Here is a 23,008-nt window from a genome sequence, read left to right on the forward strand (position 1 = left end):
AAAATAAGCTTGGTGTAAAGCTGACACTAAAACTTCAAAGACCCAGGCCACCCAGTCTGCAAACCAGATAAAAAGATGCCCTCCTGAGACAGGGAGTTTCTGAGCAGGAAAGGATGTGTTAGAATTTGGAGGGTCCCTGAGAAAGAGCCTGGTGCCCAGCTGAGAGGTACAGAATGCCAGAGAGAACTCTGGATTTGTTGGGAATCCCTAGGGGCAAAGAGATTTTTGCTTGCTTCGAGAGTTTAGCAGACCCCGGAAATATGTGTCATGCTGCATGGAGTGGGGGCATGAGAGATGGCACGTGGGGACCAGGGGCAGAGAGGTCGCAGGGACAGGCCTGAATTTTCCAGGGTCCCAAACAAAGATATTGGAAATCTAAGTCTAATCCAGCATTAGGACAGGACACCTAACTCCACCCCCATGACATAATCTCCTTGCTAACCTCAGACCTGAAATATATCCAGGAGTGAAAGGGGAACAGAGAAAACACTGTATTTAACTGAATGTAAACGTGAAATTTAAACATAAAGAAATCTCTGTGTTTTTGGCAATCAGGTGAAAATAGGAGCCTGAGGTAGACATTTGGTACTTTTATAGGAAAATTAAGTTGTCGTTTTTGCAGCGCGGTTGGCTTGGGATATTCTTCCCCATTCCACAGAGGTTTTAAGAAGACTGACAGCAGAGCTCAGAATGGATGAAGGAGAGAGACGGGGAAAGCAGGCTCCCAGGGAAGATGGGAAAGAAGTGAGCAGGAGGCTTCTCCCCACTCTGCAATTGGGGACTGAATGTTCCCTGGCACGGAGAAGAGAACTGAGCAGATGAAGAGGGAAAATAAACAGTGGAAGTCATCCTTGCCCAGGTCTCGTGTGCTTCAGAAGATGCTCGGGTCCTTTCAACCAGCTGATGCTAACTTGCCTCCTTGCGGTCATCCTTGGGTACAAGGGGGAGCCGTATGAATCAGCGGTGTTGTCCAAGTGGGGGCTGTGTGGGAGATGGTGTGCAAATCAGCTCAAGAGCCAGGGCTTCGGTTCCCAGCCCAGCCACAGCAGCCGGTGCCAGTTTAACGCAGTGGCCCCATTTCTGTCATGGCTGAAACCCAAGCAGACATTACTCAGAGAGGCTGAAAGCCTTTCTGGCTGAGCAAAAGTCCACGTGACCTCTGCCAAGCCAGGCCAGAAGCACTAACCTGGAAGGACCGGAGCCACTGCTTGGCTTGTGTGTGACAAATTAGCCATCAGACTTCCAGGATGTAACTCTCTGCTTGACAGACCTCCCCTCTCCTGTGGCAGAAGAACAGGAACCAGCATGGCCTGAAAGCTCTCTTCCTTTAAGTCTTTCATGGGGGCCAGGAATGGAGCCACAGGACCATGTTTTTTCTTGCATCTCAAATTGAAAAAAGGGCAGTCCTTTTCATTTACTTTCCAAAGCAGCTCCTAGGGTATCTTTCTTTTATTGATTGGAACCCCTTGGCTTCCACATGAACCTAAAGGAAGGAGGAGAAAATGGAGCAGACCGAGGGGGATGGAGGTGGAGGGACCTATGAAGGGGGTCCTTATCTCACAGACCTCTGAAGCTGAGAGTGACATCAATTAGGATGTTTCAGACAATGCACAGTGCCTGGCATAATCCTTTTCTACTGTGTTATCCTATTAAAATGTGATACATTTTAAAGAAAAGGATCTGATGCTACTCCACTTCTAATCCAATATTATAGCTCCAGCACCGCTGCCAAATTCCAGAGAAGAATCCTAACATTGGGCTGATGCCACCACTCTGAGTTTTTTGTTTTTTGCCAGATCTTCCTTGGCTCTGATGAGAACCACAGCATTACCCCTTGGCTTCATCTATCCCCATTTCTTTCCCTGCCTGTAACTCAGTGACCGGCTACCTGCATACACAGCTGAAAAACACAGATCGTGTGGAGGACAGGAGCATTACAAAAAGAAGCAGGCTTCATTCCAAGCTGTTTCATTTTCTTCTGCCTTGTCTTTTCAAAAACACTCATTTTATTTATTTTCTCACTCAACTCCTATAAAAAGAAATATCGCTAGCCACTCACAGGGGCCGACATCCCCATTCAAGGGAATTGGATTACCGAAGGCTTTGCAGAGCAATCGCCAGACAAAAAGGTAGTCGGTGAATTCCAAGGAAATTAAATACTTTTATCTTGAAAAACACAAGCTCACAATCAGGCTTCAAAGGAACATAAATACAACACCGGGCTGTGAAAATCAGGATCCCCTTTCAAGGATGGAATAGAGGCCAGTGGCATTGACTCACAAAATCCTTAGAGAGCAGGAAGTTTGCTGTCTGGCATGGCGGGAATGAAAGTGTGAGACATCTTAGTAAGAGTGGGGCGAGTAATGAGAGGGGTGGGGGGAATTGTGGGGACATTTTCCCTTCTCTTTCTTCCCTGGGGGCCCAGCTCTATTATGCTGGTTCTCTAGTGTCTCTGGAGAGAGCCAAGACTGGAAACCTGAATATGGGAGTTTAGATAGTGTCTCAAAGTGATGCTTGCAGAGAAAGCCTCTTCCTAAACAAATCGGATTGACTGCTCAGAGACAGGGAAACTCTGGGACGGGGGGTGGGGGGCGGGCAGAAAGCGTGATCAGGAACAGAGGTGAACTGTGGCCCAGTGCGTCTGCATCAAAGGAGGTCAGTGAGTATAAAGGCCACAGCCCCACTGTGTCTGCAAAGTGAGACAAGATTAAGTCAATGGATCTTTGATCCAAACATTTGATGTAATGTTCCCAAGGAGAGAAGGGGCTTTTATAAGTGGAACTCATAGCCCATACATGGGCTTCCCTGGTGGCTCAGTGGTAAAGAATCCACCTGCAATGCAGGAGACACCAGTTGGATTCCTGGGTCAGAGAGAACCCCTGGAAAAGGAAATGACAACCCATTCCAGCATTCTTGCCTGAGAAATCCCACGGATAGAGGAGCCTGGCAGGCTGCAAATCCATGGAGTCACAAGAGAGTCGGCCGTGACTGAGGGACTAAACAGCAGCACAGCCTGTGCATAGGACCTCCCTCCCCGTCACTTGGGACAGGATTGGGGCGGTGGTCCTAGGAATGACTTCAGTCATGGGAACCAGGTTGAGTTCTATAGTCACTCTCCGGGGAGAGGTGGTATGGGGTAGGGATATGGGCTTAGACTCTGGCTTCCATTTGAATTAGGCACTTCCGCTTGCCAGCTGTGGGGTCCTGGGCAAGTTACCTGACTCCAGTACCTTGGTTTCCTTATCTGGAACATGGAGGCAAGGGTAGTGCCAATTTCACAGGGCAACAGTTAGGATTGGATTAAACTGTTTAGCCTGGTAAGCTGGCTTATATTAAACATTCATAAAGGTCAGTTTTATTTTTATAAACATTAGCTGGGCAGCCAGACCTACCTGGATTTCACATCTTAGCTCTGAAGACTTGGGCAAATTCTTGAAGTTCTCTGAATTTCTGTTTCTTTAACTATAAAATGCTGACCGTGGACCTCCTTTATAGTATTTTTAATGAGAATTGAATGAGATCCGAGGTGCTCAAGCTTATACTTTGATAAATTGTAAAATGCCCCTTCTATAATTTTTATTTTGCTAAATTGCAAAATTTGTCAGATGGGTTTCCCATCCGTCTTCTATTCTGTCTCTTTTCCTACCCTTATGCCATCACTGTCTCCAGAATCTGCTAAGGTCTAGTCAACAGATGTCATGATCCATGCAAGAAGAAATGGCAGACTTGGTTTCAGCGTCCTCAGCGGTGCAAACATGGTGATTCACTTTGTGTTTTCTGAAAAGGTTTTGCAAGTCAGCTCATATATGGGCAAGTAAAGTTGCTATTTACAACAAATAGGTCCATAGAGATGGGGCCATTTAATATATTTGCATGAATGTAGGTGAATGTGGCTCTGAATTATTTATTTGTTTAGTTGCTAAGTCATGCCTGACTCTTTGCGACCCCATGGACTGTAGCCCTCCAGGATCATCTGTCCATGGGATTTCCCAGGCAAGAACACTGGAGTGGGCTGCCATTTCCTTCTGCAGGGGATCTTCCTGACCCAAGGATCGAACCCTGGTCTCCTGCATTGGCAGGCGGATTCTTTACCACTGAGCCACCAGGAAGCTCTGAATTAGTAAGTGCTTGAAAATCATATTGGTCAAAGAATCCACGTTCTTATCAAATGTTGTCAGTCTGGAAGGTTGCACCAAGGTTCAGCACTTAGCATAGAGCTCAGCTCATGGGAGCTTCTCAAGAAGGATGTGTTGACTGATGTCAAAGACAAAATACACTGCCTCCTAAAGGGATTTGGTGCCAGTCTCTCCTCTCTCTGCCCCTGCCACGTGACTCCTGTTGCCTCTGCCTCTTTGCTTCCCAGGCTCCCATTCAAAACGAATTGTCCTGCCTTGCATTTGCAGATTTCCACAGGACCATCTGGAGATATGCATGGGTTTTAAGGTCTGGGACATATGTGCACCTGAATCCAAGAGGTGACTATTTGCTGGTCAGAACCAAAGGCAGAGCAGGTGGCTGGGTGGCTGGGTGGAGATTCAAATCCATTCAGAGATACTCCCTTGCAGGTGGCCATTCCCCTCTGTAGTTCCGGAGACAATGTTCTTCATTTGCATTTGTCAACTATCATTTGTGTTTTTGGGCAATCTGTGAATGACTCCAAAGTTAGTCTTTAATCCACCGAGAGTTTATGGGGAGAGTTTGATTCCATTTCGGTTTAATAGTCTTACTTCTGGGACCCAACTGAGCCTCAGAAACTCAAGTATCAGGAAAATCTCAGTTTGAAAGCCATCTGTCTGGATGGCTTCTCTGTGGTCCTGTCTGAAGAAGGGAGGGTAGGGGGTTATAAGATGACTCCAGGACAGGTGTGGAGGCATCTATGAGTACATCACAGGCTTTGGGGTCAGACTGGAGGGAGTCCACATGACAGGCTCCTCTGAGTGATGGCTGTGAGCCGGGGAAGGCGTCTGACTTCTAGGAGAATGACTAATGACGATGTTAACGGAACCGCTGCTCCCTCCTAACTCTGCTTCCCGCTCGCTCCCCACTCCATCTGTTTCTCAACTGCAACTCTGCCAGCAATCTATTCTTGCCTCCCTTTTCCAATAAGTTCCTAAAGGCACGAGCAGTATATAAGCCCTGCTCCTACGGTGGGGGGCGGGGGGATGTCACTCAGCCTGGAGTCAGCAAGCTGGAGCTGACAGCCCTGATTAACATGCTGGTCTTGAAACTCGAGAAGCTGGGAAAGAGAGGCTGTGGGGTGTTTCACTGACTCATGGTTTCTACCAGAGCCCTGTTTAAACCTAAGCTCCTCCAAGAAGCTTTCCCTCACCTGATCAAGATTATCCCAGCACAGATCACCTGTTCGTTTATAACTCTCCCCCAGCTCCATGCCCCACACCTGCTCAGGACCACGTACGGTCAAGTCCACATTGTGGATCACCCACGTCATGTTCTGTCCCCCTTTGGCCAGTTGTTCAGCACAGTCTGGGCCATCTGTCTGTGTCCACCAGGCTAGGAGCAGGACTAGTGCTCAGACTGTTCATGATATCTGACTCTCTACAACCTCACGGACTGTAGCCCCCACGCTCCTTTGTCCATGGGATTTCCCAGGCAAGAACACTGGAGTGGGTTGCCATTTCCTCCCCCAGGGGATCTTCCCGACCCTGGAATCTTCCCGACCCAGGGGACAAACCTACGTCATCTCTTAGGTTTGTCTCCTGCACTGGCAGGTGGATTCTTCACCCATAGTGCCACCTGGGAATAATGGATGAGGGCTGGCCCACTTTATCATTCATTTAAAAGCATTTGATTAGGAGTGAGTACATATCACAGTATAAATCCAAAGTTTTGGGTAATGCAGGCTTCTACACCTGTGATATGTTCTTATCCTCTGTCAGCTCATTTTTTTCAACAAGCACTTATTGACTCTTATGATGGGCCATGATTGTGGTTTTACAGAGCTGAACAAGACATGGGTCCTCCTCTCAAAGGAATCACAGTCTAGTGGGAACTCAAGGTATACACATTAAACTAATGATTATTCTATGCAGTTTTAGAGTGATAACACGGTGTATTAGAAATATTCTGACCAGAAAGCTCACTCGGGCAACTACATGGCTGGTAAAGTTGAGAAGGACAGGCTGTGTGCAGAGAAATCATTTGGAGTCTTCAGCCAAAGTCCAGGCAAGAGATGGTGGGGGCCTGAGCTAGGGAAGTGGTAGGAGAGAAAGACAGAAGGATAAGAAATTGAAAAGCATTTAGGAGGTTAAATCAGCAGGACAGTACATGGAGAGAGGCAAGAGACCCAATGCAGGAAAATAGGAGAATATGCTTCAAAGCAGGCAAAGACAATTGAGAAGACTGGGGGAGAGCAGAGAGCAATGGCTTCATGAAAAAAAGGAGGACGAGGAAGCTCCCTGATGGTCCCATGGTTAGGATTTGGCACTTTTACTGCTGTGGCCCAGGTTCAGTCCCTGGTGGGGGAAATGAGATCCCAACAACCTCACAGTGTAGACAAAGAAAAAAAATGCAAAAAAGGGGTTGGTTGACAATGTCATTATTACAAGAAGTCATTTAAGTTCAGGACTGGCAATTTTGTGATAGATTAGAAACAAAATGTTCACTGGTGATCCTGATGAACTTGGTTTTAGTGGTACAAAACAAAATTTCATGGAATGACAAGTAAATATTCAGGAGGATAAAAGTGAATTCAGAGCACAATCATTTTCTCCTTTAGATACCATAGACAGACCACCTAGCATCTAAAAGCTTTTCTAGAGTGCCCAAAACTATGCTTGAGGTCTGAAAAAAATTATTAGTTTCAAAATGCAAAGAGAAAACTGCTAAATTAAGTTGACATGTGTAATTAAATATCTCCAAGATGTAACATTGTTTCAACTTCATTAACTTTAAATTTAATATTCATAAAAACTTCATTACATTTAGAAACAATTTTTTTCAGCTTGATTTTTCTCCTTTTGCAAACATTCTCTTATATGCACAACAACTGCTGAGAAATCACAGCCAATTATACATTAACTGTTGCTTGCCACTCCATCACATCAGAAGCAGAATTTTAAAAATGCATTTAACATATAATGTGGATACATTTTCTTTTTGTTTCATGTGGGATGGGGCCTCCAACTGTAAGCTTTTTAAGAGCTGTCTTAAAATAGTTCTGATATAGACAAACTGTTTCAAAAAGCTTGGCCAGGGAAGAAAAGAAAAAAGAAGGGTATTCACTAGACAGAGCTGGAGGGGGAAGAAGGATTTTTTATTTTTCTTTTTTAGTTTTTAATTAATATTTTATATTGGGGTATAGCCAAGTAATAATGCCGTGATAGTTTCAGGTGGACAGCAAAGGGACTCAGTCAAACTTACACATGTATCCATTCTCCCCCACACTCCCCTCCCATCCAGGCTGCCACGTAACATTTAGCAGAGTTCCCTGTGCTAGACAGTAGGACCTTATTGGTTATCCATTTTAAATATAGTAGTGTGTACACATTGATAAGAAGGGAAAGACTTAAGTGTGTTTTCATGCTGAGGGAAAAAGCCAGTGGGGAAGACAAGATTGGGGAGGGCCAGGATGGTGACAGAGGGCGACAGGGACACACTGGAGCCCAGATGGCAGAACTGGACTTGAGGGTAGAACACCTCCTCTGCAGAAACACGAGGGGAGGTTGAGTTCCTAAAAGGGGATCCTAAGAGACATTACTTTGCCAACAAAGGTCCGTCTGGTCAAGGCTATGGTTTTTCCAGTGGTCATGTATGGATGTGAGAGTTGGACTATAAAGAAAGCTGAGTGCCGAAAAATTGATGCTTTTGTACTGTAGTGTTGGAGGAGACTCTTGAGAGTCCCTTGGACTGCAAGGAGATCCAACCATTCCATCCTAAAGGAGATCAGTCCTGGGTGTTCATTGGAAGGACTGATGCTGAAGCTGAAACTACAGTACTTTGGCCACCTCATTCGAAGAGTTGACTCATTGGAAAAGACCCTGATGCTGGGAGGGATTGAGGGCAGGAGGAGAAGGGGACGACAGAGGATGAGATGGCTGGATGGCATCACTGACTTGGTGGGCATGAGTTTTAGTAAACTCCGGGAGTTGGTGATGGACAGGGAGGCCTGGCGTGCTGCAATTCATGGGGTCGCAAAGAGTCGGGCATGACTGAGCGACTGAACTGAACTGAACTGAATCTTTTCTCTGGAGCTGAAGCTCCAATACTTTCGCCACCTGATGCAAAGAGCCAACTCACTGGAAAAGACCCTGATGCTGGGAAAGATTGAAGGCAAAAGGAGAAGGGAGTGATAGAGGATGAGATGGTTAGATACCATCACCAGCTCAATGGACATGAATTTGAGCAAACTCTGGGAGATAGTGGAGGACAGAGGAGCCTGGCATGCTGCAGTCCACAAGGTCACAAAGAGTTGGACACGACTTAGCAGCTGAAAAACAACAGTGTTTTTTCTATATCAGGCAGAACTATCTGAAGGTGATAGGAAAGTCCATGGTACCTCAGCAATAACTTAGGGCTCTGTTTACCTGAACAGGTGGGCATCCTTGGTATCAGTTATCACTTCCCCATCACTGGGGAGCCCTTTCTTCACAGGGGCCAGCTGGAGAAACTAGTTAGCCCATGATGTTCAGGTGCATGTTCTAAAACCCGGGTCTCACCACCCCTAAAGCTACGACTGCACACCCCAGCTAGGTTCTTGGGGCATTCCCCCTTAAGTGTTTCTTTTGTCTCTCTAAAGTTCCTATGGTCAAAACCCTTCTGCTTAAATGGTTCCAGGTTAGAGGGACAGGTCATCAAAAGAAGACCAAACACCTTCCTCCTGGAAGGAAGAAATCTACTCCAAACTGTCTATGCGATCCCTTGGAACTGAGATTTTAAGTTGTCTCTTGGTTTAGATTATTCAAAATAGAGGATATTGTATTCACGTAGGTCCTCAGGCATTGGCTGTGTGGCCCTGCAGACCAGAGTGTGTAACCCACTGGGTGCATTCACGATGTGAACCCTTGGAGAGGCAGATTATTAGTATAGGCAGGGGCTGTGCCACACTGTGTTATTTTAAAAACAAAACAAAAACCAAAAAAACAAGACAGTCATTTGAGACTTTGTGAGAGGAAACCCAAGGCATCTTGAAATGGCTAGGCAGGGATATTTTTCCAGCTTTCCCAAGTACAGGAAGCAGGGTCAGATTTCTGCTCCTAAACTCTGGTTCACCTCAGTGTTGCGGGACGCTGGCTCTCCCTGACACGACATAGCTCCGCGTCCCATGAGGGCACTGCTGGTTGACCAGACACTCAAAACATGTGAGCATTCAGGAACAGCACAGGAGGGAAGCCACGCTCTTGGCACTTTCCTAGATAAAAGCTGCTTTTTGATGTATGACTGTGGCCCCTGTTGAATCAGAGTTTCATGTGTTTCTGACATTCCCCCCCCCCACCAAAAGCATCCAGTTACATAGCTAACGTGGTGTTTGACACTGCAGAAGTGAAACAGCGAGATAATTCTAGAAATATCTGTTAAGTATATGTTATTTGGACAGTTATACTAGGAAGTGAGGTTATAACCAGATATTGTGCCTGACTTGAAGGAACTTAGCTATGTACCATGCTTTCCCAAATAAAATTTGCAAACAAATTTTAGGCCTGGCTGGAAAAGAATCACCTGTGAAATGCATTTAAAAATACAGATTCCTAGGCATCATTTCCAGAGGTAGGGACTCTGTAGGTCTAGGATAAGGACTAGGGAATCTATGTTTTTAATGAGCTTCCAAGGTGGTTCTGATGGCCTTCCAGTTTGGGAACCACTGGTCTGGTGGAATAAAAAGTTTTACTTACCAAGGAAGTATTTTAGTAACATGTTGACACAGATAAGTAAAAGAAATTTTTTTCTATCTACAGTCTGGTTACAAATTTTTTATATCCATAGATATAAATGGCTTTATATCAAGCAAACAGTGTTAGGAAGATTGACTACATTTTTATGAAACAGCCAGAATTTGCTGGTATTTTGTTATCATTGTTATTGTTGTTGTATAGTCGCTAAGTTCTGTCCGACTCTTTTGCAACCCCATGGACTGTAGCCCACCAGGTTTCTCTGTCCATGGGATTTCCCAGGCAAGAATACTGGAGTGGGTAGTCATTTCCTTCTCCAGGGGAATCTTCCTTATCCAGGGATCAAACTTGCATCTCCTGCATTGCAGGTGGATTTTTTTACCACTGAGCCACCTGGGAAGCCCTTTGGTATCTATATATAGGCTAAATCCAATTTTGCCTGAGCCCATTTTCATAAAATGACAGCCACTTCCACCCCAAGAAACTTCTCACCAACCTCCTCCATTTGCATCTACATCCCCTTCCCCTCTTCTCCTCCAGCTATGCTCTGCTTTTGTTTCAAAAGAATAATTATATCTCAAGGAATATGTGTGTAAAGCATCTACAACTCTCAAGTGCTGGTAATTCAAATAACATTCAGCATTTTTCATAGAATAATTATGTCTCCCAGTTCTTTTACACTATTTTTTGTTTGTTCTCACTTTCTTACAGGACTAGGAATGGAGAATATTGGTGGAATCTTTGTGGTTCTTATTTGTGGCTTAATCGTGGCCATTTTTATGGCTATGTTGGAGTTTTTATGGACTCTCCGACACTCAGAAGCGACTGAGGTAAACCTCGTAATGGGCGTGACCTATATAGTGTTGGCAGGCAGGGCAAAGTTCAGAGGCTCATGCGGGGACAAAGGTCATTTCAGACAGAACCTGTGAAATCCCACAGGAGAGTAGGGGGCCCACAGATTTAGCACAACTGTGACTTAAGGTATAGTATTAAAAGGAAAAACAAGCAAAAGTAACCAGGTTACAATGAAACAGTGGCTTTGGCTCTTCCATCTTAAGTATGTTTTTGCCTTGCAGGTAAAGCTGTCTAGAGCTATTATCCCAATTCATGAGAGCTCAAAATGGCATCTTCCTTCTCAGAGATTTGGAAGAAGTTTAATTCTCAGACCTGTGACTTAGAAACTGGGTTAATTAAGCTTCACACAGATGGAAGAGTCTGAGAAGGAGGAATAAGACTTTACCCAATTGTACCCCCATTCTACCTCCTTACATGCTACTTGCATTATTTGTTTGTTTTAATTGGGGTATGATTTCTTCACAGTGTCGTGTTAGTTTCTGCTCTACAACGAAGCCAATCGGCTATATGTGTACACATGTCCCCTCTCTCTTAAACCTCCCTCTCGCCTCCCCTCCCCCACCCTACCTCTAGGTCATCACAGAGCACCGAGCTGAGTTTCTGTGCTATAGAGCAGCTTCCCATTAGCTATCTATGTTATTACCCATGGTACAGAGAGCAGTATGCAGGTTCCTCAGAAAACTAAAAATAGAGCTACCATCATTTGGTTTTTAAACTATACTGGCATTTATCTCAATCTCCCAACTCCTGATTGTCCTAAAATCTCTCTCCCTAATTGACACTGGAGAAACAGCTCCTAACAGTAACTAAGAGTCCAGGGCTCCTATAAACCTCTGCGGTCCAGCCTCATGTCGGGCCTTGATTTAGCACAGCTCACCAATCTCTTCCTCTTTCTCATGTCCCAGCATAACTTCCAAGCCATCACCTACTCTTCATAACCCTTTGCCCCTTCATGACTAATTTTCCCTCCTGTCTCACCAAGAGATCGGGAGTGACTAGCCCCCACTGAAGATCGCCACCTAAAAAATCCATGCACGGCTGGAGCCACCCCTGGGGCTGCCTCGCATGTTCCGGTCACCCCTCCACCTCGTTCCCATCTGTCCTCAGCTCCTCTAGGATTATCCTTTTTCTCTCCTTTATTTTTTCTCCCTGTTCTCTCCCCCAGGTCCACAACTGCACTAATGTTTATCCCATAGTCTAAAATAACAGCCATGTTACTGTTGCTCTTGCCCTCCCTCTCTCCTCTTGCAAACCCAGGTGATCCAACTGCTTCCACCTCCATGTTCTCACCTCCCTTTCTGGCCTCACTCAAGGACAGCTGGCTTCTCCCCACCTCTGCCCTGAAAGGTCATGGCTAAGAGGCCTGACCCCTGCCAAATAACAAAACCAAAAGATAACCCATTGGGCCTTATTAGACCTCAGTGTGGCCCCTGATGAAGTGGACAGTTCCTTCCAGAACTCTTTCCTCCCTTGCCTTGCCTGCTCCAGACTCTCTTGGTTCCCCACCTCCTTCTCTCTCTAGCATTACCAGCTCTCTTCCTCCATCTACTCCATAAACAATGATGCTCTTACCTCTCCCTAAGACCTCATTCAAGTGTTCCTTTCCCTATGAAACCTTCCCCACGTCTCCTGCCTTCTCCCCCAAATCAGAAAGCTGCTCATTTCTCCTCCCTCCCACCATCCCTGTAACCAGAGCATAGAGCATTTACACACTGTGCCAATTATTTTCATATCAGCCTGGTTACTAGACATTTTGCTACCCGAAAGTAAGGACTCTGTCTTTTGTGTCAGTATTCCCACTACAAAGCACAGTATTTGATACTTAGTTGACAGTCCATACATATATGTCCTTATATTCTGTTGCATATAGTGGATTAGGCAGGGGATGATGCTTTTGTTATTATTAGAAGCACAGAGAAGATAAGACTTGCATAGAGTCTCTGCTATTTACTGACAGTCTTGAGTCTAGTCCTGACTCAGGCCATGTTCCATTAGGGGATCTACTTCTCTGTAGCTGCTTCAGGTAGAGAATCTGTGTAAGCTGGGATATTTTCCCAAGACCTCACCCGTGGTCTGGATGTACCTTGAAAAATTCAGTGAGGAGTTCAAGTGCTCTCAACATCTAGAAAGGAGAGTAAAGGCTACCTGAACTATTTGGCTATGGTAAAACAACTTCCCGTTTCTGCTGATAGAATGGGAAGACTGGAAGAGAGAACATGAAAGAAAAGAAAGCTCCTTCTTCCATCCTAGGGGGAAAATTGTCCTTTCCAGCACAGAGTGGGGAACAAAGCAGAGCATGTACTCACTCTGAAGGAGGTGGGTTTAGATTCAACTTCTAAGTCAGCTATTTGTTAGTTGAATAATTCTAGTAAGGTATATAAATTCTTTGAACCTCCATTTCCACATCTGTCACATCTGTGAAATGGGTATAACCATGATAGTCAGGGGCTTCCCTGGTGGCTTAGATGGTAAAGAATTCACCTGCAATGGAGGAGACCTGGGTTCAATTCCTGGGCTGGGAAGATTCCCCTGGAGGAGGGCGTGGCAACCCACTCCAGTATTCTTGCCTGGAGAATCCCATGGACAGAGGAGCCTGGGAGAGCTTGAACTCCTCACTGAATTTTTCAAGGTACATCGAGACCAGGGGCGAGTTCTTGGGAAAATAACCCAGCTTACACAGATCCTCTACCTGAAGCAGCTACAGAGAAGTAGACTCCCCTGATAGAACAATTAGGGGAACAACGGAACAATCCATGCGATCGCAAAGAGTCTGACACGACTGAGCGACTAAGTAAAGCACATGGTAGTCATGGTACAGGTTCAAGATTCTTCATTCGCAATTCTGAAACCCAAAAAGCTCAGCTCAGAAAGTTCCAAGTTTTTTATGTTTGATGCCAGCATATTTGGGTGACAAACCTAGACTTAGACTTGTATAAGGCTAATATTTATTGTCCTTCTCTCACTTGGAGTGAGCATATATACCTTTTGCTACAGAAATATTAATGTGTTTGAATGTAGGGTCTTCCCCAGAACCCACTGGAAGAGATGCATAATGTATTTTATGTTCACTGTATTACCTTGTCCAAATCCAAAATATTCTAAAACACAGCTGGACCCAAGAGTTTCTTATCAGGAGAGCTGCAGGAGTAGATAGCTGTTGTACAGTTCTTGTTAGAATAGCAGCCTCTCCAGCCATAACCAGCTGATTAAAAGAAATGAGACTTTTTAGCCTGAGAACAGAATGTTCATGGAGACAGGGCTGCTTTTTCAAATACTTGAAAGACTGACATCTGGTAGAGGGATTACTTATTTAGTCAGCTTCAAGGTCCAAATTTAACTGGGATCAATGGATGACAATTTCAGAGAGAGGAATTAAGTCAGTAGAAGGAAGCAGCGTTTAGGGGAAATATGCAAAACTGGTAGGGGCGCTTTCCCACCCTGGTGAGATCATTGTCTTTGAAGGTGTTCAAAGTTCAAACAACCAGCTGGTAGGGCTGTTGCAGACGATGGTATGGAGGATGTTTGAATATTATATAGCGAGTGGAAGTGAGAGGATGAGTTGAAAGGCCTTCGATCATATAAGATGATGAAATTCTGAAACTGCGCCCTGATCGCTCGCCCGAACTAGCACGAAGGGACCCCTAGGGGGCTGTTCTTGAGATATGGGGCTGTAACCTCCTCGTGTCCTGCAGGTGTCCGTTTGCCAGGAGATGGTGAGCGAGCTGCGTAACATCATCCTATGTCAGGACACTGTCCACCCGCGCCGGCGGCGCTCTGGGCTGCCGCCGCCCCGGCCCCCCATCCCGGAGGAGCAGCGCCGGCCCCGGGGCACCGTGACGCTCAGCAACGGCAAGCTGTGTGGGGCCGGGGAGCCCGACCAGCTGGCGCAGAGACTGGCCCAGGAGGCCGCCCTGGTGGCCCGCGGCTGCACGCACATCCGCGTGTGCCCCGAGTGTCGCCGCTTCCAGGGCCTGCGGGCGCGGCCGTCCCCGGCGCGCAGCGAGGAGAGCCTGGAGTGGGAGAAGACCACCAACAGCAGCGGGCCCGAGTAGCCCCGCCGCGGAAGATGCTCGGCTCCCCGGCCCGCTGCGGGGGCGGGATGCGCCGGGCCGGCGCCTGCTGCCCTCGGGCCTTAGGACTTGTACAGCGTGCACCCTTCTCTCCGGATTTTGGATCCAGTAACTTTACAAAAAGATCAAAGAGCCTGACGCCCCAGCCGGAGACGGCGCCCTGGTCCGGGGAGCTGGGGCCACCCCAGAGACGATGCGCCCGAGTGGCAAGGGACGCTCTGCCTCCCAGCCACAAGCCCCCACTCCCCGCAGGGGGCCTTCCCAACCCGCCAAAACTACAGAGTCCGGGTGGGGGTCCCTGTCCAGACCGTCAGATGAATTGGTGGCACCATCAGTGGAATTTCCCCCTAGGAAGGGGCCATTGTACCCTGGGTCTAGTTCTTACAGGAAAAAAAAAAAAAATTAAACTCAACAGGGAAGTTTTTCTTTTCTGGATTTGTATATTTTTGTTAATGGTCTTCTGTTGTCTCATTTGCTCTCCTTCCCTCCTTTGTTGTCTCAATTCTCTTCGTTTGTTTTGCTTTCTTGGGGAGGCAGGGAGGCTGGGTTAGGGATTGGAAGTCACCATAATCTCTGTTACCATTTCCCTAAATTTTAGGATATGGAGCAGCCAGTGCGTCAAACTCCAGGTGCTGAATTCTCCTTTCTGTGTGGTGACCGGGTACACAGGGGCGTGGAGAAGGCTCTTGGGAAGAATTAGGTGGGGAGTCTCCAATAAAGGTCCATTAATTTTTAAAACATCCCAAACCAATGAACTCAAAGTTGACTGAGAGAACTTGAAATGCCTGAGAGGTTAATACGTCCCTTCTTTCTGTTTCTCTTTTTGACTTTCACTGTGATTGGGTTTGGTGTGGTCTTTGGTGAAAGTGATCTCTGAAGCGGAGAGGAGGAGAGAAGAGAGAGGAGCGCAGAAAGCACTGACTATCCCAGGGCTGGTTTAAGGAGCAGAGAGGGTAAATGCAAACTTCCCAGACAGTGGCCTTGGCTTTAGCGGAACTCAGGTGTTCATGGCGTGGAGGGTGGGGAGAGCATGGGGCCCCCTGCTGGTCCGGTGCAGCCTTTGTTACCTGTACCTCTTTTTAACAAAACTCAGTAGCTGCCTATGAAGCCAGGGCTATCCTGGATTGGGTGACTTCTTGCTACTAGATGGGAGACCTGGGTACAAGAATGTGTGTGTGTGCGTTTATTATATAGAAAGACCATAAGTAATCAAGAATTTGCCAGTTTCCTGGGAGAGGGGTAGGGTCTTGTGGCCAGTGCACAGGCCTGGGAACTAGGAACTCTTGAGGTCTTACCCACACATGGGCAGTAGCCCCCTTGTATGACTTCACATGAAGCATCTCACTTCTCTTCCATCTGCACACTCAGAGTTAACTGATGCTTTCCAGGCTGTCAGATGCCTGCGAAGTGCTTCTCTACTTGTGAGATGCTTGCAGAGTCCACAGCATCTTTTGACAGGAGGAGCAGCCTTCCCAGCAGCCACTTGACCTTTGCTTGGCTTCTCCAACTGGGAGTTTCACTCACAGAGTTTTCATTTTCTGATGGAAAACAAATTCTATGCAATTTCTGTTTGTCAGCTTAGAAAATCCAGAGGGAGAGAGAGCTAAATAGCTATGATGATCACCTCCCTTACCGTCAACACCTTGAATCGAAATTGTCCTCACGTTGTTTCTGTTCTGAATTACTAACATAAAGACACCTTTGGAAGACGATGAGCTTAATTCCATGTTTTTGCCATCGACATTAGGTTGACATCTTCTTTGTGCCAGGACAGTTGGTTAGAGCAGCCATCTTGGGGGTACCCCGAGGAGTCAAATAAAGGATTCCAGTTTTGTCCTAGGCTGCCCTCTTCTCTCACATGAATTTGAGTCCTTTTACTTTTTCCTCTTAACTCATCAAATCAACTCAGCAAGCTCTGCAGACACAAGTCTTTTTTTTTAAACCTTGCTTGCTTGAACCACCCGAAGAAACACAGATTTGGCGGGAAGGGCACCTGGAGGCCGACAGACTGCAGACCGAAATGGTGCCAAGCTGCCCTCAACTCCATCCCTTGCTTCTGACAATGTGGTCCCTACTGTCAGATCACATGAGGGGCGGGAAGGGTTTTGTTTGTTTGTTTGTTTGTTTGTTTTCCTAAAAAAGACAAATAAAACTCGTTTTTATGAGCAAAACATCTTGATCAATAACAAACTTTTTTTAATGGATTAGTGAAGTAAATGTCCCCATGAATCATTTATAAAGTCTGTTTCTTTCATGGAATAAAGATAGACTGACAGCGCAAGGCAGTTTCTATCAGCTGCAAAAACCATTGTTGCACCTCGCTCAAGCTGCTGAGTGAATTTGCAACCAGCTAGTTCTCTTCCTTGGTTGTCTCCACTTTTTATCTGTTGGTTGTTGGCTTTCTTTTCCATTCTGTATTTTCTATCTGACTCTGTATACTGTATAAAGCTGTTTTTTCTTGTCTGTTTATCTTTCTTCGACTGGAATATTTACAATAAAACAGAAAGAAACCCTGAAATGTTAGTGATGGATGAAAGCTGTCTGGGTTTGGAAAGAGTGGTTTGGTGTGTCTAAAATCCAGGTACTCTGAAAGCAAATAAAAATATAAACCCACATTTTGTCTTCCCCTCCACCTGCCCTTCTCTCTTGCCCTCTCTCCAGTTCCCACCCCCTTCGGCTCTTTGTTCAGACCCCAGAAAAATCTAAGTGACTTCTTTCAGTTTGTAGTCCTGGAGACAGAGTCAATCCCCACCTCCCACCCCCAAACGGATACACATGTTAATTAAGTTCAGGATTCATAGGGTTTTGTCTTCCTAAATGCACTTTCACAGAATAGTCATCTATTGATACCTGGGGTAACTCTAGTCAGATATCACCCCAGATTCCACTGGGAGCTTGAAGATTACATCAATTAAAATATAATACTTTGCTTTATTTCTTTTAATTGCCTTGCAGGGCCCCAACGGTCACAAGATCTCTACCTCAGAACCCAGGTTGGGTGTAAGTTGAGTACGTAGATGGCCAAAAAATCTTTCGGCTTCCTCTAACCCAATGCTCATATGAGAATATTCATCCTGGGAACTTGCCAAGCGGCCCTCTTATTGGTTAGGTGAGACCAAAATATCATGATAACCAATCCGCCTGGGGCTGCTCTGTGAAAGTTTATTAGTTTGGAATTCCAAGGAGTTTAATTTTCTTTGGGAATCCAAGGGGGACTTCCCATGGTGTACAAGGCCAGAGAAGGCCGGGGCATTTCAGACTCGGCAGGTTGGTGGTTTGAGTGAAGCTTGAGAGAACCATTTGAAACCTTCCCTCCAATGGGGTGTGCGCAGCAGTAAAGCAGTCTGGACACGATAAGGGGGATTTGGTTCCCTGATGGGTAGGCGACTCTCTGGAGGGAATAACAAAGAGCCCTGTTGGGAAAGTTCAGAGAAGGAATCCTTTCATAAAGATTTCACTTAAAGCTAGTGCTTCCTATGGGGCCTCTCAAAGAGAAAAATTAAGCCTTTAGTTGCTTTGAGTTGTTCGCTTGTCTTTCTGTGAAAGGTGGCTTCTCCCCACAACCCCACAGGGAAATCCTCCAACATTAGCCAAATGGAGTGTCCTCGGGGGCTCCTACCCCGGAGGATCCTACCGCATGCCTCAAAGATTGGTGATGACATGCCTTTAGAGAACTCCTCTCATAGAAAAAATGTTCGTTGTTACTGTTTAGTTGCCGAGTCTTGTCCAACTCTTTTGCAACCCCATGGACTGTAGCCCACCAGGCTCCTCTGTCCATGGAACTCTCCAGGCAAGAACACTGGAGTGGGTAGCCATTTCCTTCTCCAAGGGATCTTCCCGACCCAGGGCTCAACCCTAGTCTCCTGCATTGTAAGGCAGATTCTTTACCGTCTGAGCCACCAGGGAAGCTAGAAAAAATATAGACCCACTCTATCTGTTGTCTCTCACAACAGGTGTTGATTGCAGAGGGAAAAGTCCCTAAGTTTTAAAACTGAGGCAGTCAACAAACCCACTATAATTTAAGGGCAATCTGGAAAGAGCAGTTCTGTCACTATCAACAGAATGTTATCCTTCAAATTCTATTAACTTCATACTAATTTCCAAATCTGAATGAAAAAATATTAATGTTACTGTAAGAACTAGCACAAAGATCAAGAAAGAAAAACGTTTGTGAAGGGAGTAGAATGGAAAACAAACTCTCTGATCAGAAATGGCAGAAAAGTTGATGGCCTAAGAAGAGACATAAAGAGGTTGAGTGTAGGGACCACTGGCAGTCCAGTGGTTAAGACTACCTTCGAATGCAGTGGATGAGGGTTTGATCGCTGGTCAGGGAGTTAAGATCCCATGTAACGTGCAGCCAAAAAGCATAAAAGAGAAGTAATATTGCAGCAAATTCAATAGTGACTTTTTAAAAAAAAGAGTTGAGCATATAATCTGCTCATATATTAAGTGAGACCATGCATGTAAATATTTCAGTGGTCAGGATTGAAGGAAACAGGTCAGAGAACCGATGCATTGTAACTGAATTGTATCTGGGGAATTGAACTTACTTACAAAGGTAAATATATAGAGTCTTACTGCAAATATATAGAGTCTGTATTATAGAGGATGGAGGTCAGACACATAAGCGCAATGATCCTCTTGCCAGAAAATTAGCTAAAGAATCCTGCTCACCCTTCAGAATCCCTTGTACCCAATCCAATGTTCTCTCTTGACTATGGCAGAAAAGTCAGAGGGGAACAGGGACCAAGAGGCCTCTCATCCTGTCAGGAATTTTTCTTAGATTCGTGAGTGACCTTGAGAGGGTATTTCTTCAGTCTACAGCCCCACATTAGAGTCTGTGTCTGTCTTTTGTCTGAGAAGACAACAGTTACCTGTAAGAAACAGTGAAGATAAAGCACAAAATATTCAAGTGCTGGAGTGTGTGATTTGGAATCAAATCATGTAGACATTCCAAGAGGCTGAAGATTCCGTGTAATTGAGATCGGCTTAGTGGAGGAAGCAGGACTGTTTGTGACTTGGGGTTGTTAATTAATTAACTTATTTATTCTGGACATCTAGAAAAGCAAGAGGTCACTTTGTCTTTCTGGGAATGAAATATGGTTAATTCATGTTGATGGATTCAGTGCCATTCTGATAAGAGATAGCTTGTTGAGGCAGTTGTTTTATTTCACCCACAGTGTTCTTTTTCCCAGGATTCCAGCTCACCTATTATGCTTCTTCCTACATGCTGCCAGTACTGTTTAGAAATTTTCACCACTAGCTCGTTCCTGGGCTTCTTTATGTTGTATTAGTGGGATTAGCTATAGAGACAAACAGCCTAGACCTACAGAATACAGAAAGGCTAACTGTGAAACAAGCAATGAGATGACTGAAGTGGATTATGAGCTCTTTTTAAAAAAGATGAAATACTTTTTAAATTGGGGGGAAGGAGGGTGAAATACAGAACTGAAAGTGTGGAACCAATGTGAAAAATTAATACAGAACCAAATGCCCAAATTTCTGATATACAGGAACATTCAGAATGATTTTCTTTTTCACTCCGTTGAACCATCCAGGTAGCCGAAGCCCATGGAGTCTGCATGGAAAATTATTCTACTTGGATTGTTCTGACTAGATTCTTAGTAGCTTTTCCATGAAAAATAACAGAATGTAGCTTCCAATTCTGAATCATCTGTAATCCTATAGCTCCAAGTGGGCATAGAGAAACATGCTAAATCACCAAAACCAGGTGACATGTGACAGTCACAAGCAGGATAAAACACACACATATAGGACAGCATTACTGGAGATGTTCACACCCACTCACTCAAATATGGTGACAGTACTTAAAAAGTAGCTTAAAGAGAATCTGATGGAAAATACTTCTGCACAGAAAGACTTAAATTTATTTCTCTGTGCTTCTTTCCCCCTGTTTATTCAAGCTAAGCTGGTGTGTGTGTGTGTGTGTGTGTGTGTGAGTTTAGCACACACTGGGAGATTCCCATCAGGGCTCTTATGTCTATTTTGAAACAGAGAAGACAGTTTCCACGATCACTTCAGGGTTTGTCGGTGCTTCTAGATAACATTCCTGGGTTTAATCTTCTGGCTTTTAGTGGCTTAGTTCTCCCTGAGCAGTCTTGGATGTAATTTATTTCTAAACTAACACATATGTAGATGCATGAAGTAAAAGCTGCTTTTTTCCCATTCCCAGTTGAGGGATAAGATGCCTGAGCTAACTTCTTAAAACCTCTTTGCCCTCCACCCCCATCAGATGCAAAACAGAACTCCTCCAGCATGAATAAATGACCAGGCAAAACGTTCTGGTGATAGTGTAATGGAACACAGTTCGTGAGAACAAGAGCAGCACGGGTTGACATTCCTCAGCTCGACACTTGTCCATTGTATATAGGAAACAATTTTCAGAAAGGTCACACAATGAAATTGTTAAAATGTAAGTGGTTAAGATGACTGGTGAGCTATAGAAATCTGAAGCAACGTTTTTATTTAGCTAGTCTATCTTCTGTCACAAATAAAACAACAAATTTGCTGAGGCTGCCATTATTTCTAGGGGATGTAAGTTCCTCGTTGGTTCAGCCTCTGCTGATCTTTCAACCTTCTCCTGACACTTTTCTCACCTTCCCTGTGTCCCACCCCACAGTCAAACCACACTGCTTTCTACTCTGTGTATATCCTCTCCATCACATGCTTTTCTTCTCCTCTGCCTTTACTTTGGCAGCTCCCAGCTCCTGCCTTCTCTCTCAACTCTCCACTGTCAAAGTCTCCCTGTATGTATGAGTCACCAGTGGCTCAGATGGCAAAGAATCTGCCTGCAATGCAGGAGATCCGGGTTTGATCCCTGTGTCGGGAAGATCCCCTGGAGAAGGGAATAGCAACCCACTCCAGTATTTGAGCCTAGAGAATGGAAAAGAATATGAACAAAGATATATGTATAACTGAATCACTTTGCTGTACAGAAAAATTAACACAATATTGTAGATCTACTATTCTTCAATAAATAAAATTTTAACATTTAAAATATTAATTTACTAAAGAATAGTGGATTTACAATGTTGTGTTAATTTCTTCTGTATAGCAAAGTGACTCAGTTATACATATACATATCTATACATATATTTTTTTCATTATGTTTTGTCACAGGATATTGAATATAGTTCCCTGTGTTATAAAGCAGGACTTTGTTGTTGTTCTATGTATAATAGTTTGCATCTGCTAGCCGCTAATTCCCAATCCATCTCCCTCACCCCCTCCCTCTTGGCAACCACAAGTCTGTTCTCTGTGTCTGTGAGTCTGTTTTTGTTTCATAGATAGGCCGGTTTGTATGGTGTCTTAGGTTTCACATATAATGATATCGTATTCATATTTGTCTTTCTTTGTATTTGTCTTTGTATTTGTCTTTTCATCTTTTTAAAGCAAATCATCAAGGAGAATTTCTTTCCGTTTTCCTGGTGAGTAAGGAGGAAACTGAACTGGTTTTGATTATTTTGGTAAAGTGAAAGTGAAAGTCGCTCAGTTGTGTCTGACTCTTTGCAACCCCATGGACTTCTCCAGGCCAGAATACTAGAGCCGGTAGCCTTTCCCTTCTCCAGGGGATCTTCCCAAACCAGGAATCAAACCCAGGTCTCCCACATTGCAGGCGGATTCTTTACTAGCGAGTCACAAGGGAAGCCCAAGAATACTGGAATGGGTAACCTATCCCTTCTCCAGCAGATCTTCCCGACCCAGGATCTCCTGCATTGCAGGCGGATTCTTTACCAACTGAGCTATCAGGGAAGCCCCTTGCGTTTCTCCAGAGCAAATACTGCCTTGATGGACTTATATTGAAGTGGAGAGCCCATGAGCCAAGTTTTGATCATTTTATTTTGGAGCAGAAATCACTTTTTGTATGTGTCTTTCTCTTTCTGACTTGTTTTGCTTAGTAGAATAATCTCTAGATCCATTCACATTGCTGAAAATGAAAACCTGCCTATATTTAAGATCCAGCTCAAATATCATTTCCCTGTGACATCTTCAATGATCCCCATCCCCAAGGCAGTAATAATCTCTCCTTCTCCTGAACATTCCCAATCTTTCTTTCCCTGATCACTTCTTTAGCTTAGTCGCTCAGTCGTGTCTGACTCTTTGTGACCCCATGGACTGCAGCCTGCCAGGCTCACCTGTCCATGGGGATTCTCCAGGCAAGAATACTGGAGTGGGTTGCCACACCCTCCTCCAGGGGTTCTTGCCAATCCAGGGATC

General features: G+C 45.1%; 1 protein-coding gene across 2 annotated transcripts in view; it reads left to right on the top strand.

The window, feature by feature from the left end:
• Positions 1-14,918, top strand: part of GRIK4 (glutamate ionotropic receptor kainate type subunit 4) — a 485,478-nt gene extending 470,560 nt beyond the window's left edge. Inside the window, exons 19-20 of one of the 2 annotated variants that reach the window (XM_043901237.1) lie at positions 10,557-10,675; positions 14,393-14,918. In XM_043901237.1, the coding sequence (XP_043757172.1) occupies positions 10,557-10,675; positions 14,393-14,752 (479 nt within the window). In that variant the 3' untranslated portion in view covers positions 14,753-14,918. The remainder of the gene's footprint in view (positions 1-10,556; positions 10,676-14,392) is intronic. The other variant, XM_043901238.1, reaches the window with a different exon arrangement.
• The last annotated feature ends 8,090 nt before the right edge of the window (positions 14,919-23,008 follow it).

The sequence above is a fragment of the Cervus elaphus genome, chromosome 1 (genome assembly GCF_910594005.1).
Source record: "Cervus elaphus chromosome 1, mCerEla1.1, whole genome shotgun sequence".
Lineage (NCBI taxonomy): Eukaryota > Metazoa > Chordata > Mammalia > Artiodactyla > Cervidae > Cervus > Cervus elaphus.